Genomic DNA, 18133 nt, shown 5'->3' with positions numbered 1-18133 from the left:
TGGACTACATGAAAACACATTTAAAATTCAGGAGAAAATAGGTGGCATCATCAGAGATAAACAGTGATGTTATAGGGTGACTCTCATGAAATAATTGAATAAATTATGAGGATTCTTACTTATATAACACAGGGTTAAAATGAAAGCAGAATTTCTGCACAGAAGGAAAATTTAAGGTCTGACTGGAAAAAAGACAGCTTTTTACCTTCTCTGGTAAATGGACACAGTAATCTGGTAGGCTCACTTAACACACACTTCTCTCCCATGCTGCAAACTGTATGCGACTCTGCCCTGCTCTTTTGTTCTCTGTGACTTGTGTTATATTTTAAAAGCTTTGAGAGCCTGAGCATGACTGTAAAGTAATCTTGACTGAATCTCAAAGTAACAGCCATTTATGCAAATCGTAAAAGTCCATACAAATACATTACATATAAAGAAGCTAATTCTTTTACTCTATAATATAGGGAGACCTCCTTATCTTTTGATTAAGAGAAGAATTTCTGCTGCGTGGCAAGGTGGCTATTTACATACTGCTGTATAGTCCTAGTGGCATGGCAGCTGGACACCAACAAATTAGATGAATTAATATATTAACTGCCACTAACAGATAGCACAAGAGTCTGCACACAGCTCCCAAGCAACTATACTCCACAGCCAAACACACACTGAAAAAATGTCTGACCCAGTTCTGGCCCTGTGGCAGTACAAAAAAGTCTCCATCCCCAGGAAATTTTACAGAGTTGTCAACAATTCTGGTCCCCTGATAACAATAGTAAACAAGCAACATACCCTAGACAGCCTCATATTTTGCTGTCTCTGTCACTTTGGACCACAGAACCGTCCTGGCTTCCAGTGGTGCCAAAGCAACAGCAGAAAGTCTTGGGGATAAGGGGCAGTCTAAGTAGGACTGTGGGGCACTGATCTAACTGAATCTTTTTTTGGTTTAAAAACAGAGTTACCGCCAAGTCCGTTTGAATGAACTCTTACAAGAACATTCTAGGGCAGCTAACCTCATTGTCCTGTAAGTTTAACAATTTTGATTTTCACTAGAGAATAATCCACTGTGTGTTGGGATTTCTGGACTAGACCAGCAGAAAGCATTGTGTTCAGGCTTGAGAGCAAAAAATAACCTAACTTAAGCATCTTTTGAGGGACTTAAATCTGGACTGATGGTTCTCTGGACTGTGCTGAATATGAACCTTACCTAATAGTTCCTTACAGCTTAAAGCAAAGCTCTATTCATGAAAATGTGTTGAAAACATCATTTACACATCCAGCTCTAAATTTTGAGTGTTATACCTGCTTACTCACCTGCCAAAACCACACATTTTTCTTTCATTTCCCCCAACTATTAAAAATTCAAAGTTAGAGAAAGGATTCTTTTTGTTTACATATCATAAATTGAGTGGTTAGCCAGAAGAACTTTCCATAGAATCACATTTCTCATACACAACTTGAATAAATCAGTATTTGTGTTGCACAGATAAACCTCTTCAGCTCTATTAACTCAGTCTCCAAAAAGGAGATTATCACATAACGTTTACAGCAAATTGAGGCATACTGTAAAACTCTCATCTCACAGTAATTATACATGAGGAAATGAGCTGATGGACTGCCTAATTTTGCATGTGCTATATTTTTCTTCTCTGTTTTTTATTGTATTATCCATGGGGCTAATGGTCCTGAACTTGAAAATGCTTCTTCATGTATTTAAGGTTACTATCACAAGGACTCCACATATTACAGTGCAACTAATCATGTTAATGGCACTAGCCAGGTGACCAAGAATTTGCAAGATTAAGGCCTAATGGTACCTCTGTGTTTTACAAGATTAATACAGTCACGTAGCCTGATCAAAAATATTCAGCCTGTTATATAAACAGTTAATGTTTTCTACTTAATATTTAGCAAGATGCATGTTATCAGGGCTAACACCGTCTTTATAACAGTAATTTTATTTCTCCTTCTATTGGAACAGGAGTCTCCCAGTGGCAAGAAAAGGAGTAGTGTCTGATCACCTGTATATGGCTTGGCTAGAAATTCTCTCAAAGAACCTCCCTCCAGTCTTAATGGTTAGGGGCAACCACAAAAACGTACTGACTTTCTATTCATAGCGAAACTTATGTGCCTAGAATAGCCCATGCTTGATTTCAACATGCATTTTTAATGACAATGCTTTATTGAAGACACACTTATGCAAAACAGATCTAGAATTTGACCTATTAACAGAAAATTTTTCAAAAATCCAAGGCAGAACACAATGGGGAGTTAGACAAGAAAATGTGACTGGTCCCTACTGGTTTTACACTCCAGTACAGGCAAAAGAAGGAAAATCTACCTATGTATCACAAGCCTGACAGCATTTTAAAAACACACACAAGAAACCGCACTCATTTTATACAATCTAAAAATGCATTGCATTTTATGCAATATAAAATCCTTTTGATACTTATCTTAGAAAGCCAAAAGTAACAGCTACAATACAAAAAGCATTAAATCTATAAATAAATACTTCTTTCATACCACATTGTCATAGTTGCTAATAGACACAGAAGAGGATTAAGATACAATGCACACACTTGAGAGATAGAAAGAAACCTGCATGGTATCCATCAAGTCAAAACCATAAACATAATAGAAGTAGAATACTTGCAGTGCTGTTTAATTATAGCAATGCCAAATTACTATCTATGCCAAAAGCACATGCTTTTACCAAAATTGTTTTCCTAATTTATGTTAATTCAAATGCTTTCTAATCTGACAAACAGAAAAGTTATGTATACGAAAGTAAGGATTCTATATGACAAGAGTTGATAATGAATTTTCAAGCTCTGATACAGAGTGGACTTAAACATACGACTGCAATAATTAAAGGCAATAAGTAAATTTCAAGGAGAAATTAGTGAAATACTAAATATTCTGACAATTTTTACTATGAATGTTGTACATTAATATAACCTGAGATTACAAATTAGGGATCATATATATAGTGATTTACATAAGTGATTACAAAACATAATAAACTTGATGTTTAGTCAAGTTGCATGCCTATTTTTTTTCTGATTTATATAGAGTATTTCTCTATTTCTCTTATTTTTAGACTAATAGTTGTTATACACTAATTTGAAATAAAGGAGATCCACTAAGATATGCAATTTTTCTGTTTTCTATTCTGCAGTGTTATAGTACTATATTATTTCAGCTGTCAATAAAAGCAACTTCTCTTTTTAATGGAGAAACTTTATCCTACATGTGTTATTTAAATTAGAGAACATTAAGGGGTACAAGCTAGTTTAATCACTGAAGTTCCGCAAGTAATTGGAGAGAGTGAGATCTAAGCCCTAGTAAAGCCAGGGGACCCCAAATTTCACCAAATGTTTAAAGCAGATCTCATACTCCTTCTTCGCTTAAATTATGACAATTGCTCTTCTCCAAAAATGCAGAACATTTGATATTCACGTTTTTCCAAGTTCAACAGCAGCAATTCATCAGAACGTGATAATGTAGCCCAATAGTCTATTTTTAATTTTCTCCACCTATTAAAGGCAGGATATGAAATACTGGTATTTTCTCATAATGTTCTTCCTTCGATCCTTCTTACACATTTACAACCAGGTTGAAGGATTACTTTGCAGTTTAACTGCAAGACACAGATACATGGGTTTCCTAGATATACTAGAACTCCTGCACTGCTCAGAGCAAAGAAAACCTCAAATTCTGCATCTGTAGAACGGAGATTATTCTAATTTCTAACAGTGATGTGAACAGTGACACAGTACATGCTGTCAAATCCTTCTGCCTTTGTAGAACTGCAATGGCAACGACTCTTTCCACCTTACTTGAGACACCAAACGAGTACAAGGCATGAGTGCTACCCAGTCAGTGGAACAAAAGAGCCTCCAGGGAGGCTCCAGCTAGGCCCTCCGCAGGTGTCTCTCCTCTCACAATCTATGGAAGGAGCTGGGGCTATTATGAATCTTCATTAAGCCCTTCAACTATGTACCTAAAGTTAGAAATGAACACATGACAGTGAGGATTTTTTCCTAAATATTCCAAAATACTGTAATTCTCAGCCTACAAGGATGATTGCCCCAAACATATTTTGAGAACCTAAACTGACCTAAAAAGAGAAGATGCACAGTATTAACCAGCAATGGCACTTTCAATGCTATTCACGCTTTTCTTTTGCAAGCACACCCGGGCATTGCTAAAATGAATCCTCATGAAAGGCATATTTCTAAATGAACAGTTATTGAGATTTATAAGGGATCTATATATGGGTTTTACAACCAGCAGCACAAACTCTAGACACAATAGTGCCTAACATCTGAAAGCAAAGCAATATTTCCACAAATTTAAAAGTAATTTGAACACAGCAGTTTCCTTAGAGCTTCTAGAAATCATAGTGAGGAACAGAAAATAAAGTGTGTGCACAACTAATTTGGGGAGCATGCCAATTATGAACTCTCAAATTTTAACTTCAGATGCAAAATTTCATTAGTCCGCCTATCTCCTTTTCCACTGTGTAACACACTTCTTCTACATACATTATGCATAAAACAACTGCTGAATTTTAATCAGTGTTAGTAACTGAATTCTAATTACAAGTTTGACATCTTCAGAAAAAGCATAGCTCTAAAACTGTCTAGCACCTTTTGAGCATATATGCCACTACTAACTCTGCAGGTTTATATAATTGAGGATTGATTGAATCAGCCACAACAAAAGTAAGCATAGATCAGGTGACCAAGGGTCATTAAAGTGAGAAAATACTGCTGATATGAAGTGGGGACAAAGAATATTTCGTGTTCTTCAAAAGTCTAGGCATCCCACACTTTGTATAGCTAAGCTTGTGCCTAAGAGCCTGTTAAAATGATCCATTACCGCTTGTCTCACCAGTGAATCTTATCTTTCCTTCCTAATGTTAGAGGAGCTCACAGAAGGCATTTTGGTACAGTTCAGGGAATCTATTTGCCTAAACTTTTTCACAACCACAGGCAAGTTGGTCAACTTGATTGCATATCCCTACGGCACAGTGCTTAGTGATGGTATTGGGTGTCCCCACCTAGTGCTCCAAAACAGCATTTTTCCAACGTGCATGTCACCAGCCTTCCATTCTCCAATGGACAAGAGGTTTACTTTATCAGCAACCCAAGAGGGAGAATAGAAGATCTACCTAACCAAAAAGTTACCACATTCTTAAGATAAAACAGCTGCAATTGCTCAAGCCACAGTGCAAACAATATGCCACTACCATACTTCACACCCAAAGGACTTCTCCACTGAACTATCGTAATCACAAAGCACAAAGTTCAACCCACTGCAGAGGCGGAGGAATTTTACCGTGCAACTTCCATTACATCTTTGAGAAGTCCTAGCAAAAGTCTTCCTGGCTAGGCAAAACATGACAGCTGTCCTTCATTTTCAGAAAACCTCAACATTTCTCCTTTTCTCTCCTTTTCTACAGTCTGTCTCATGGTATTTCAAGATCTTTAAGGCAAGAGCTGTTCCAGCAACTGATTGGTAGTCTGCAGGTGACAGTAATTAGCACTGAAACTGCAGATATGGGGAAGACAGCTGCACAGTCTTACCTATTACTGACTCTTAACTCTCCTCCTGTTTGTTGCCTCCCCTCTGAGAGGCCCCTGACTTATCAGTAAAGCTGGGAGGACAGAACACGAACAATCCTCAGTCTCTTCAGCTTCAAGTTCAGTGGATTCCCTTAAGCTGCTACAGCTGGTCATTTGACTGCGTCACTGGACTTTGATGGAGTGACTGAGGATCACTCAGTGGTACTGCCCTGTCTCCCATGCCACATGACTGTAATTTTTTTCAGGAGGCAGTAATTCCTTAAAGTGTTGCAGCTGTTTGCTAAACAAGCATATGGCACAGCCCTCAAGTTAGCAGTGCAGGTCAGGAAAAATCAAGGGTTTTCCAAAACCCTACGGCAGTGCTGCACACTTCCGGTGTTTATCGGACCCCTGTTTAATTCTGTTAATTCTGGCACGTGGTTATGTGGCACGGCTACCTGGCAGGTGGGCAGCACACTGAGGTGGTCCAGCCTCTTCTGCTGAGGGAACACCTCGCACGAGCCTCGACCGTTAGGATGAGAAGCGTGGCTGTACCAGTGTAACCACCAATCAAGTCTGGCAAGTTTTAACTCACATTCTCCACAAATAACAAGAGCAATAATCCACAGCTATGCCATCACTGGAATTTCATCAGAGGAAATTTAGTTCCAAACAAAATAAAGCATTAAGGCTGTTTTGGAACTGAGTAAAAAGCAGTGGCAAAATTCCACAGGCCCCCCATGCTGAACAGCAAAACACAAGATCAAAAATAAAGCTTAATTGCAAAGAAACACTCCCACAGCAGCCTTTTAAATTACAAAGTTAATCTGAAACACTGTGAGAGAGACAGCTGTTCTAAGTGAGACTGTGAGGGGAAAAAAAAGCCCTCCCTTTTAAAGACACAATTTTCTTCTAATAAAAATGCTCATTCTAACACGAAAACTTCAGGAGGGAAAATGTGACAGATTAGTATCCCCAAAGCAACTCTATAATCTGTTTCTTTCTGCTTAAAGAAAAGCTGCTTCCACTCTTACTCCGAACATAAGCAGCAGGCAGATAATTTCAGTTTATCTCACTTTTATTTTTCAAAGCTGGGAATGCCCAATGGATAGCAGCACTAACCAACAATCAACAGCACAGGAATGTGAACCAAATTACTTCATCTACACAGCAAACAGAACACGCCCAGTACCGAGGCGTTTCAACCGTTTTTTTTTTTTTTTTTTTAACCTGGTATATGTACTGGAAGCTGGTACATTTTCAGTGAAGAATAAATTTGAAATGGAGCTCAGACCATTTAGAAGATTAATCCTTTTCTACAGCAGGATGCAGTTGTAATCTCTATAAAGGTCTGTGTAAAAAATAGTTTATAATTAGATATAACTAAAAAATCTAATAAACTGTGTAAAAATATTTTATAATTAGATATTAATATAATTAAAAATTCTGATCCACTTTGATTTGTGGGTGGCTTGTAATAAGACTCATAAAATACTCTAAGCATCTTTTTCACATAGGACTATGATTTGTACACCTCCTCATTTAAACAGTGCACATTATTAAGGCTGAAAGCGATGAATAATATAAACTTGCGAATCAGGAGGACTTTCAAAATACTGTTTTTCACAATCCAACTGCAGCGTGCAGCAATGGTTTCACCGCCACCTGGCTGCATTTAAGAAAAAACGCGTTACAGCAAGGAGACAACGACAGCTCCGTCAGTAAAACGGGCCCCCAACGCACGGCTGCGCGGCAAAACCCGCCGGGCCGAGCAGCGGCTGCTCCGCGCCCAGACAAACACGTCGTCGCGGGGCCGCGCGCGAGCTTCCAGCCGTCAGTCTCCTGGTTAGCGTCGGCCCGCGCCACCGGAACGTGAGGGGACGCGACAGCCTTTCGCAGACAACGCGGCAGAAGACGGCAGCCAACGCCAACACCAGAGGGCGGGAGCTGCCCCTGCCCCCGCCCCCCGGCCCCGCCCGCCGCGCAGCCATCGCGCCCCCGGCAACGCGGCGCCCCCCCGCGGCACGCAGGCCCGGGGAGGGCGGCGAGCGTCGCAGCGGCGGCGGCCACAATGCTGGCCAGGCGCCTCGGGCAGCTGCTCTTCCCCCGCGGACGCAGTAAGGGGGCGGCGGGAGGCCGCGGGCCCGGCCGGAGGCGGGCGGGGACGGAGCGCCCCACCTGGGGCGGGCGGCTGGAAGGGCCCTGCCGAGGCCGCGGCTGAGGAGGGGGTTAGGAGCCGCGGAGGTCGGCGCTGAGGAGGAGCCGGCAGAGCCCATTCGCAGCGGAAGGGGTGGCGTGGGTGCCGGCGCTGGGCGCAGATGGGGCCGGGGAACCAGCTTCCCCCTGCCTCCGCCTCGCAGTCGGCTGTGCCGCGCGCGGGCTCTTCGCGCGCTTTCCGTCCCCCCCCACAGCCGCCCTGTCGCTGCCCCCCCCCGCTGCAGCCATGCCCTGCTCCGAGGCCGCCCCGCAGGCGTCCCCCAGCAAGCGGCCCAGGGCCGCGGCGCCCCCCGAGCCCGCCGTGCGGCTCCGCTTCGCGAAGCTCTCCGAGAACGCCTTCACCCCGTCCCGGGGCTCCACGCGCGCCGCGGGCTACGACCTGTACAGGTGAGGGGACCCCCCCCGCGGGGCCGAGGCCGCGTCCCGGCCTCTCTTCTCACGGGCAGGCCCCGCCACTACCCCCCCCCCCCCCCCCCCGGCGGGCACCCGGCGAGCGGCGGCCCTGCGGCGGGGGAGGCCGGGCTGGCCCGCTCCTCCTCCCCCGAGCCGCTCCCGCCAGGTGCGGAGGCCCCCGGAGGCCCGGGGATGGAGCCCTGGGGCAGCAGTCGGGGCTGGGCGCAGCCTGGGCTCCTGTGGGCGCCGACAGGGGCCTGGGTGCTTCCTTAAGGGGGAAAACCAGCACTGCCCGCGGGCCCTCCGTGGTGCTTGTGCTCCGCGTGGCCGCTGGGCTGCCCTGATGCTCCCGGCTGGAGCTGCGTAGGGGGCTGCACGGACGTGGTTTTCGGTTTGTTTCAGCTGAGCGTAAAACTTTTCAAGGGTTTGCACCGTATTTGGGAATAGCTGCAGTTAGACTTGGGGCTGTTTGCATAGTGCTCTTGTGATCACATGCAGTCATTAATTACATCTGTGGTGCCCTCTACTTTCGCCTTTTCTACCTTCTTTTTAATATTATTTAGAATATGTAGCTTGTAATGGCTAATGTCTTCTGGCTTTGCACATCTCATTTCCTTTTCTGAACACCCTCCTGAAGCTTTACACATCTCTGTTTCACCACCTGTGGTGCTTTTCTCTGTTCTTTGCCTCTCCCCAGGTTTGTTCTTGTACTTCCTCCAGTGTTGCCCTGCACACTTGGAAAAAAAGTCTTTGAGTGCATAGAAAAACTTTAGACAGCTTCACGTGTTTAAAGGTCAAGGCCAAAATAGGCTGGCCTAAAACAGTAAAACGACCTCACTGTGGTATTGTCACCACTCCCTTTCTTTGAGCCTCCGACTGGATAGCTTCAAACAGTTCTTAAAAGCTCTATAGCTCCAAGATCCACAATCAAATTGTGTGAATTGTGAACTTCTAACTTGCTCAGAATAAAAATCATTACCTGAAATTATTTTAGGTTGCATGCCATTTCACTTGCTGTAGAAAGCTTAATAGGAACAGTGTATTATGATTCTTAAAACTTCTGCTTTTGCACAGAAAACCGCACATCCACATTGACCTCATGGTTAATTTCAAGTTAAACTGGTATTTTTGTCTCATTTACAAGTTAAAAACATGCAAAAATAGCTATGTTAAGATTGTGCTGTTCAAATGACTCTCCTGAAACCTTAAGATAGCACTATCAAATTAGGGATATCCTGTGTTTTACAGATTTGCAAAACCTGATGCAGACCCTAAATATTTCTTGTATAAATACTGTGGTAGGTCATCTCTACCATCCCCGCAGGAGTAATTACGGGTAATTTTGTTTCTAAGTTACAGAGAAGAAAGGTTTTTTTATATATATTTATTCAACAGAAATTAGTGTTACTTTCTTTAATTTAGTGCCTATGACTGTGTGATACCACCTATGGAGAAGGCTGTAGTGAAAACAGATATTCAAATTGCACTTCCTTCTGGATGCTATGGCCGAGTAGGTAAGTAAACAGGCTGTAAAAAAGACTTTAGTGAAACAATTTTTGTAACTGCAGACTGGGCTCGAGGTAGCGCAGTTACATGCAGCCTAGTTTAGTCACCCCTTTCCACTTTGATATAGTCATACAGATTTATTCCTTGCATATATTAGTTTGAGCAGCTGCACCCAATTGCACCCATGTAAAAGTCATTGTAGAAGAGGCTTGACACAATCCTTTCATTTAGTTTGGGTCTAAAGCTTTCCGGATTCTTCTACACAGAAAAAAACATGGCTGTGTGATTTATTAAGCCTGGTACTTTTGACATTTCTTCTCAAAAACACTTGAGGTTTGATATATATCACATGACAAAGAAGTGATTAGCTAGTAAAAGTTTTCATAACTTCCATACAACTTTATAGGCTATGCAATAATCCATGATTTTGCTGCAGTTCTGGTATTAGAATCACAGTGTCAGGGCCTGAAGCGCATCCCCCTTCTAGGACTTTAATTGACTTGGCTCAAGATGGCCTGTGCTAGCTGTCAGGGAGCTGTGCGGGCTGGCCACTCTGCAGGGGAAGGTGAGCAAGAAGCAGAGCACAATCATAAGGCAGGCAGGAGTAGTGACCTCTCCAGCAAAGAGCCAGGATGCAGAGCAGCAAAGACAGGTCAGGATCAGAGACAGTGGTCAGGGTCAGACGCAGTGCAGTGGTCACCTGGCAAGTCTGCAGTGGCGAGGCAGGTCTGAGGTGAAGCCAGGAGGCCCAGCCGATGCATCCAGCTCAGGGTCAGAGTTGCAGAGGTACGGGACATAGCTGCTGCATGGCTGTGATGTAGTGCAGGCAGGGGCCAGTGATAAAGCCTCAGCTTAAAAGCAGTTCCCAAGCGCAAGGAGGAGCAGGCCCTTGCTTCTAGCTTTCTTAACAATAGCTCTTACCAGTGAAGGAGCTGACTTTGGACTCAGCCAGCTAAACTCTCTAACTTAGCCAACTAAACTATTAGAAAGGGGGTGCATCCCAGGCCCTGACATGCTTATAGGCTAGACTATATACACTTCTAATGGGTAATGAGCACATGGAAAACACACCCCTGGCTGTTTAAAAACTAACCCTAAGAGTACTAGTATAATAGAATTTGACTAGTTCCTGAGAGAACCTGTGCAAGGTATTTTGGGATATTTTGTGCTTTCTTGTCTGAATTATTTATAAATTCTTAATACAGTAAAAAAACATAGCCACTCCAGTGGGAGAATGTGATCAGAGCTTGTAATGCAAATGTAAAGGGAGAGTGCGCATGCATTTTTCTTATCTCAGAATGAAAATTTTGAGAAGAGTGATATTTTAGCAGCCCTATCAAAGTAGGCTAAGGTAAGTAAAAACCTGCATGTCACTTGATTTATCTGTTACTGTTAGTTTTAATGTTCTTAACAAACTGCTTACCAAATATTATTTTCTATTGTAACTTGAATGGGTTGACCTAGTAGTCAAAATAGTCTTTTGAGATTATTCTAGAAGAGTGGTAACAGCCAAAATGAACCAAGATTAGATAGCCACTGTCTGTTCCAGCTTTCTGTGGAGAAACCTGTACTGCAGATGGTGGTCTAAACATGGACATACTCAGAACATTTAAAGACTGCAATTCTATTGTAGCATGTAGCAGTTGATATTTTGCTTAATGTATACCAAAGCACTTGGAGTAAAGTTTCTTGTAAGAAGCTCTTGTAAGATTTCTTGTAAAATCATGTTTGTTTTAGAAAGAGATGGGAAGAGTTCTCGTTGATAAGACTGTGCAACCAAACTATCTAACCTATAAATATCGTGTAAGAGTTAGAAGGAATATATTACACTTACAAACATTCTTGTTTTCCAGCACCACGTTCTGGTTTAGCTGCAAAGCACTTCATTGATGTTGGTGGTAAGATTTTTGTTCTTATTAATAAATTTTTGTATATCTTGATTGAAGAAGCTCATTAATTTCACTTTGTAATGTGTAAATAAGTAACACTAGTTTCATTAGTAGCTAGGCAAAAGGGGATAATGGAGTAATACTTCAAAGACCCTGTAAATCACAATTATTTTAAAATCTGTTGAGTTATTAAAAATAATGTCACTGATTTTCTTACAATAACCATATAGTATTCTTATGAGTAATGTCTAGCATAGATGTTATTTTTTGTCTAACACTTTAAAGATGGCTTTTTTGCAGTCTGTTTTCTCTATTTTGACTACTCATCTCTGGGCCTTTTCAGTTTAGTTTAGGATCTTAATGAATTAAATCAATAGCATACAGATATTTTATATAGAACATTTATAGTAATGATATTCAAAAGAAATAAGAAGCACTCACATACACCATTACTGTGAGTAATTCTTTACCTGCAGAAAATGGTTTATTGGGATGAAGACAGCTTTAATTTAGTCTAACTTATCAAAATGTAACAGACAATGATGTAATGCAAACTAAGTTTAAACTTCTCTGTAACTTGCACATTAATTGACTTAAACTCTGAAAGTCTTTTGAAACAGAAGTAAAACTTAAATCCTACTTTGTACAAGTCTATATTGTCTTTTTCAATCAGTACTAGTAACAGATTTGCTTTGAACAACAGGTTGTTTTCTTCGATCTTTTTTGAATTATGATTAGAAATTCCTAGCAATCTCTCCAAAAACATTTAGTATAGACACACCTACAATCTGAAGCCTTCAGGAGAGCATCACTATCCTTTTGCATAAAGTAAATAATGTTGAAGGTTCAATTCCCATTTTGCAGTGGAGCTGAAGATTACTGTGGAGTTATTCTGAGCACAGCTGTAACGCCAGCAATTTACCTAGCACCAAATGTATATTAAATTGTTGTAATTATACAAGAATACAATTCTCTGTTAAATAAAATTCTTTCTGCATCCTAAAATCCTGAGTAATAAATAGTCTTTGTAGTGAGGTTGTGTTTTTTTGATAATAGATTAGTATATAGTAAAAAAACCAAAACCTAGATTTCCGATGTAAGGATATAAAGAAGATGCATCTAATGGGTGTTCTGAAAAACATGCTGGATGGATGAGAGCACATTTCTAGCAAATAAGTGATAATTTGCTTCATTGCAGAAGTTGACAAGAAAAGTATGATTAAAAAGATGAGGCCTTTTCCTCTTTGCTAGGCTTTACTCAAAATTTTTCCAATGATAAGCAAGAGAGATTGTTACTCAGCCTTTACTTACTTGTAGGCTTGGCTCCAGAGGAGCCATGTTCAGTTTTTTTGAAAAGCTGATGGTTTACAAACCATGCATAGAAATTATTACTGACAGTTAGTAGGGGGCCTTTTTCTAAGGAAAAAACACAAAACAGAAAAAACCCAAACTCCCCATCATTTTAACTTGTCCTGCATAAATATTTTTGTCACAATGAAGACATTATCTGTTTCAGTAAAAATACATTGTTAAAAGTCCTAGACAGTAAATAAGGAGTCAGAGGAAAAAAAAAATTGTGAGCATTCAAGAATCTGTTCAGAATTCACTTCTGCTAGGTGTGGATGCTTTCCCAGCTAGTGATGTGCCAAACTTCTGACAGACTAACACAGTATGTCAGTCTGCCAGTTCCAATGCATGATTTTTCCAAAAATGACTTAGATGATTTCCACCCAACATATGTCATTTAGAAAAGTGCCTTCGTGCTCAGCAGTTTGTGTAATTATTGCAATTTGTTATTCTGGAATAATAGAATGCCAAGGGAGAAAGCTTTTTTTACACTAACATATTTTGCCAGTACACCCAATTACATAAACTGAGTTTCTGACCCTATACAGAAGGGAGGCTGTTTGGTCCCTATCCCAAGGATCATATATTCTCTAGAACAAACAGCATAGTCTGAACTCAAAATCCAAATGTTGGTCAAATTCAGTAAGACTATTTCAGTAGAGGTATAAACACATTTAAAGAGAAAATGATTGGTAGGGAATTAATTTGGCAAAATCTTTACACTGCTGTGTCTTTGGTGGAATTTGAAATTATGGCTTTGACAGTATTTTGGTCATTCAGCATAGCATTAGACTAATGGTCTTTGTCATGAAATACTTCAAAAATGTTGTTTCTTCATACGTAACTTCAACTCCAAGCGCAAGTTCAAGTATGCATTTGAGAGAGAAGTCTGCCTTTTCCCATCCTTTGGAAAACCTTCATCCTCAGAAGCATATGGGAAATGCAATTCCTGCCTTCTAGAAAGTATGTCTGAAACAATCTGTAGAATGTTTTAATGAGGATTTTTTTTCTCTTAATGAGTAATACAAATGACTTGTATTTTAAATATTGCTGACCTCAGTTCAGCCAAGATGGGTTTGTCAGTCTTTTCCATCTTGAGTTATAAGTTTTCAAATCCTAGAGAGCACACCTATCCTTCTCTTCCATCCTGTTTCATTTCTTAGGGCCCTCCAGTTGATTGACTCAGGTCGACAAAGACACCAAGTTAATAGAAACTAACTACAGAATTTGAATGAAGCTTAAAGTTATTTGTACTGTTACTGGATTGTTCCGTCGCTCTTTGTAATGTAGCTGTGTAGCACAGACTGAACATCCGCTAACGTATAACACAAAGTAAATTATTTGTGTAGCACTCTTTACCTAACACTTTGTGTAGCCTCTGGCTTAGCAATTGTGTGAGAGCTCTAGATTGTTCAGTATTTAAAAAAAGAGGAAGTAACAGTTCTTTGCTGGAAGCAAGGAGGCAATTTTTCTTTTTTCCCTCCAATAGTTCAGCATTTTCTGCTCATACACTGACACAGATGCATAAGGTTTTCTTACTGTTATTTTAAGTACTCAAATGGGCATTATAGGAAAAATGATGCAAAAAATCTATTAGATGCAATGACCAATGTAATTGATGTACTGTGATTTTAAAATTAGCTGAAGCACAGTTGACTTTCAGAAAGTTGATCTAATCTAAAACAAAAACAGAAAAGGACATGTGCAGAAGCCTTCTGTACATTAAGATCTGTCTGAATGAACTGAACGCTACATTTGGGAATCTTTTTAACCATTTTTTTTGATTCTGGACAATGTTGATGCACAGCAACCTGTAAGTTTTGTTCGCTGTTGTTTTTGACAGTGCTCTGTAATTAGGATCTCTTTAAGCGATTACACATGGAATAGTATAATAACCAGTGAGTTTACTGAGAACTGCATGCTTTTCTGATTTGTTGGAACTCAGGGAGATACTCCCAGTGTTATTAGCACCTTAATTAGGAAGCTGTTCAAGGATAATTAGATTAACCTGTGCTATTGCAAGGGAAAGATGGTTGGATAAATACTTTTTTCATACTATGCCTACATATGATGCAGAGGTTGTGGAATATGTACAGGATTATGTACAGTATGTGCTGTAACATTTTCACACAGTTGAACAAATTAAGAAAAAAGCTCCATGTTCTGAAGCACGGGTGTTGTGCTTCAACATTAAAACTCAAGGTGTAGGCTTAATCTTTATACTACAACTTTCTCTGTCATTTAAAATCTCTAAAGATAGTATTTTATTTAGAATTCCTAGAATGTCTTCAAACCAAATGTAATTTTAGCACTTGAGTTATTCCTATGAGCAGACTTCAAAATCCATACTTTGATCCACAAGGAAGCCCAAACTCTACTTTTTCTACTGGAAATGTACTACTGTATCTGAGAGAAAACAAGCAAAAAACAAAACCCAACAAGATGCATGCCCTCTCCTTCCCCCTTGCCCCCCTGCACAAAGAACAGGGAAGCTGAATTTGATCTCTTTAATATGTATTGGTAGATAGTCTCCTCAGCTATCTTAAAAAAAAAAAAAAATCATGTAACACTAACTTCTGCTTTACAGTGAAAGAGATGAAGTTAGCAGCACCGATGGACCGTGCATTTGCTACAGCTGTCTTGATTTCAGACAGGCTATTTTAACTAAAACTGGTATAAAGTAGTAAAACAGTTGATATGTGACAGTGTTTTTCAGTTCAGATTTTTGCAAAATAATTTGCATTTTTAGATATTTCAGTATTTAATATATATGGTCCGAATGTGCATATACTTAGTAGAAAGGATGTCAGGATGAGATACTGAAATCGCCTAATCTAAACCAACATTTTTTAATATACTGGCAACATTTAGTAACTGAATATCCTCCTTAAATCTGCTTTATGACAGCTGGCGTTATTGATGAGGATTACAGGGGAAACGTTGGTGTAGTACTCTTCAACTTTGGCAAGGAAACTTTTGAAGGTAAGTGTTAAGCTTAGCAAAGCCTGTTTTCAGCCATCTAATTGGAAATGAGAGGGGTTTTTTTTGCTGTTAAGTGGATGAAGAGTTACAATTAGTTGAGAACAGTTTTCTTCTTGCAATTAATAAAGACGTGGAAACTTAGTATCCTGTCAAGGCAACATGAGAAGTTTCCACTCTTAGTAAATTCAGTGGCATGGAAAAATTTAGCTAAGCTTTAGATTCATGAGCTGTACTGAAGTGCAACTTTGTGGTAAGTTTCTTTGTTGCTCAGCAGAAAAGACGTTTTAGTTGAACAATATTTGAGATAAACTTCAGGATCTCAGGAAATATTAGTAATAAAGATGTAGTTTTTGTTCAACTATGCTCTCTCTGCATACACACAGATTTAAGCTTCAGGACAACATTACAATATTGCCACTGTTTTTGCAGCCTTTTCTCACAGCACAAACTTCCATAAGTTCTGTGAACTGGATTGGGTACTAATCAGAGATAATCTGTTTTCCTATCATCATTTTTTTTCTCTGCTCTTTGAGAAATCAATTCCTGTTCACAAGGGAGCCCTGCCCTTCATGCAGCTATCTCACAACCTCTACAATATGTAGGCATCATAACACGCAACATGTGTAAATGAGAGGAAATGCCTTGAGCTGGTATTGCTGCTGAAACTTCATCCTAAAAGACTAAGCAGAAGTTTATTATAGCCTGTATTTTTGTGGGCTACTAATGTCTAAAGTCTGTTTAACTAAGTTACAGTACTTAGGCTTTAATACTTTCTGATACTCCTGTAAAGGGATTGTTTAAGCTTCGTATTGATTGTTCAGTTTTTTTCAAGGAAATACTAATACTTCAACTTTATTTCAGTTAAAAAAGGGGATAGGATCGCTCAGCTGATCTGTGAACGTATTTTCTATCCTGAGCTAGAAGAAGTTCAAGTAAGTTGCTAAAAGAAATACTTATGCTATTTTCAAGGATTAAGAGTTTAAGAAAGGTGCATATATGCTGAAACTTACGGTATAGATAAATGCATTGCCTTACAACACAGTAGCATTGTTGCCTGAGTAAAAAGTGTTTATGCTTACATGCATTTACCTGGATTTTTTTTTCCAAGTTTTAAGAGGTAGCATGCATGTGAAAAACACTTAAGTGTTTATTAGAAACTTGTTTCACAATGTGGGATTGTTTTGATTAGTACATGCTCCTGTAAAGCAGCCCTTCACGGTTAATATAAGGTGCACTGGCTGCTATAATTCCTTACACTTCCATGTGAGAGCAGAAGTTGGGATGCAGCTCTGTAAGCTGTGGTATGCATTAGCTTTCTTTTGAAAAGAACATCCTCCCCTCCCTCCCCCAGTTTTAGATGAAGCCTGATACTTTTTCTGTGGAGACAACATTTTTAAAGTAATATAAGGAAACAATAGTATTTTTCAAATTATCATCAGTTATGGACAGAAGGTTTGTAAATGCCTGTATTGTAAGTGTCTGGCTCCTAAATTTTTTGTTTTCCTTTAAGAATTATAGCTGTTGCTATATATGTTGCTACAAGAAGAGTGAACCTCTCTCTATGACTGACTTTCTGTTGTATATAAGTGTTAAGTTAATGCAAGTTAAGACACTTAAACAGCTTATCATAATTGATGTCTTTCAGGCTCTAGATGATACAGAACGTGGTGCAGGTGGCTTTGGTTCTACTGGACAGAACTGAAGATACTTTGAATATGCTTTCTGTAACTTTTTATGGTTATATTATCTAAGTTTTCATTTCAATCAAAGGTAGATTAAAAATAATTTCAAGGTTTTGTACAGACATCGAGATCTCTTTTCTCTCTGTTCTTACAGGCAGTGAATTCATTTGCAATTACGGGGAAAAATACATGAATGACTCGAGAGATCAGTTGCTGGATTTTTTTGTTAGATGTTTGGTCCTCAGTAACAAGTACCATTGTTCGTGATGATTATACTATAATAAATATCAAATCATCAAGTCATTTTTACTTTATTTTACTCACCTAAACTAAAAATAACTGTCTTGTTCCATTGCCAGTTTGTATTAGTCTTCTGAAAGCATGCTTTCCCATATCTCAGTATTTCATGCTGAACTTATTTCGTATAGAATCAGTGATAATACAGATATCAGTATAACTTCCTACTCTGTGACTCCTAAATCAGAATAAGCCAAAGATATTTAATATTGTCTTACACAAGTATTTTTAAAGGTTGTAGGTCATTTCA

At 39.7% G+C, this 18133-nt stretch overlaps 2 protein-coding genes across 7 annotated transcripts in view; both read left to right on the top strand.

The window, feature by feature from the left end:
* Positions 1–3039, top strand: part of SLC12A1 (solute carrier family 12 member 1) — a 55079-nt gene extending 52040 nt beyond the window's left edge. For all 5 annotated transcript variants that reach the window (XM_026097057.2, XM_026097056.2, XM_026097055.2 and 2 more), the window contains 2 exons: positions 954–1021; positions 1979–3039. In XM_026097057.2, coding sequence (XP_025952842.2) covers positions 954–1021; positions 1979–2114 — 204 coding nt within the window. In that variant the 3' untranslated portion in view covers positions 2115–3039. The remainder of the gene's footprint in view (positions 1–953; positions 1022–1978) is intronic.
* Positions 3040–7563: 4524 nt separating this feature from the next.
* Positions 7564–17885, top strand: DUT (deoxyuridine triphosphatase). 2 transcript variants are annotated; one of them, XM_064517335.1, is made up of 8 exons: positions 7564–7687; positions 8012–8174; positions 9603–9694; positions 11540–11584; positions 15830–15904; positions 16766–16836; positions 17550–17628; positions 17741–17885. In XM_064517335.1, exons 1-7 carry the CDS (start codon positions 7642–7644, stop codon positions 17604–17606), a joined length of 549 nt encoding a protein of 182 aa, XP_064373405.1. In that variant the 5' UTR covers positions 7564–7641; the 3' UTR covers positions 17607–17628; positions 17741–17885. The 2 variants fall into 2 exon arrangements, with proteins under 2 accessions (XP_064373405.1, XP_025952837.1); XM_026097052.2 differs by lacking the exon at positions 7564–7687 and having other exon boundaries at positions 7738–8174; positions 17550–17885.
* The last annotated feature ends 248 nt before the right edge of the window (positions 17886–18133 follow it).

Source organism: Dromaius novaehollandiae, chromosome 10 (assembly GCF_036370855.1).
Source record: "Dromaius novaehollandiae isolate bDroNov1 chromosome 10, bDroNov1.hap1, whole genome shotgun sequence".
In the NCBI taxonomy this organism is placed as follows: domain Eukaryota; kingdom Metazoa; phylum Chordata; class Aves; order Casuariiformes; family Dromaiidae; genus Dromaius; species Dromaius novaehollandiae.
Note: the sequence above shows the minus strand (reverse complement) of the source record. Positions and strands in the feature narration are given on the sequence as shown.

Coding starts and splice junctions, on each gene's coding strand:
- DUT (XM_064517335.1), top strand. CDS start 7,642: ATGCTGGCCAGGCGCCTCGGGCAGCTGCTCTTCCCCCGCGGACGCA. Junction 9,695..11,539: donor TGGATGCTATGGCCGAGTAG/GTAAGTAAACAG, acceptor CTTGTTTTCCAG/CACCACGTTCTGGTTTAGCT. Junction 15,905..16,765: donor TGGCAAGGAAACTTTTGAAG/GTAAGTGTTAAG, acceptor ACTTTATTTCAG/TTAAAAAAGGGGATAGGATC.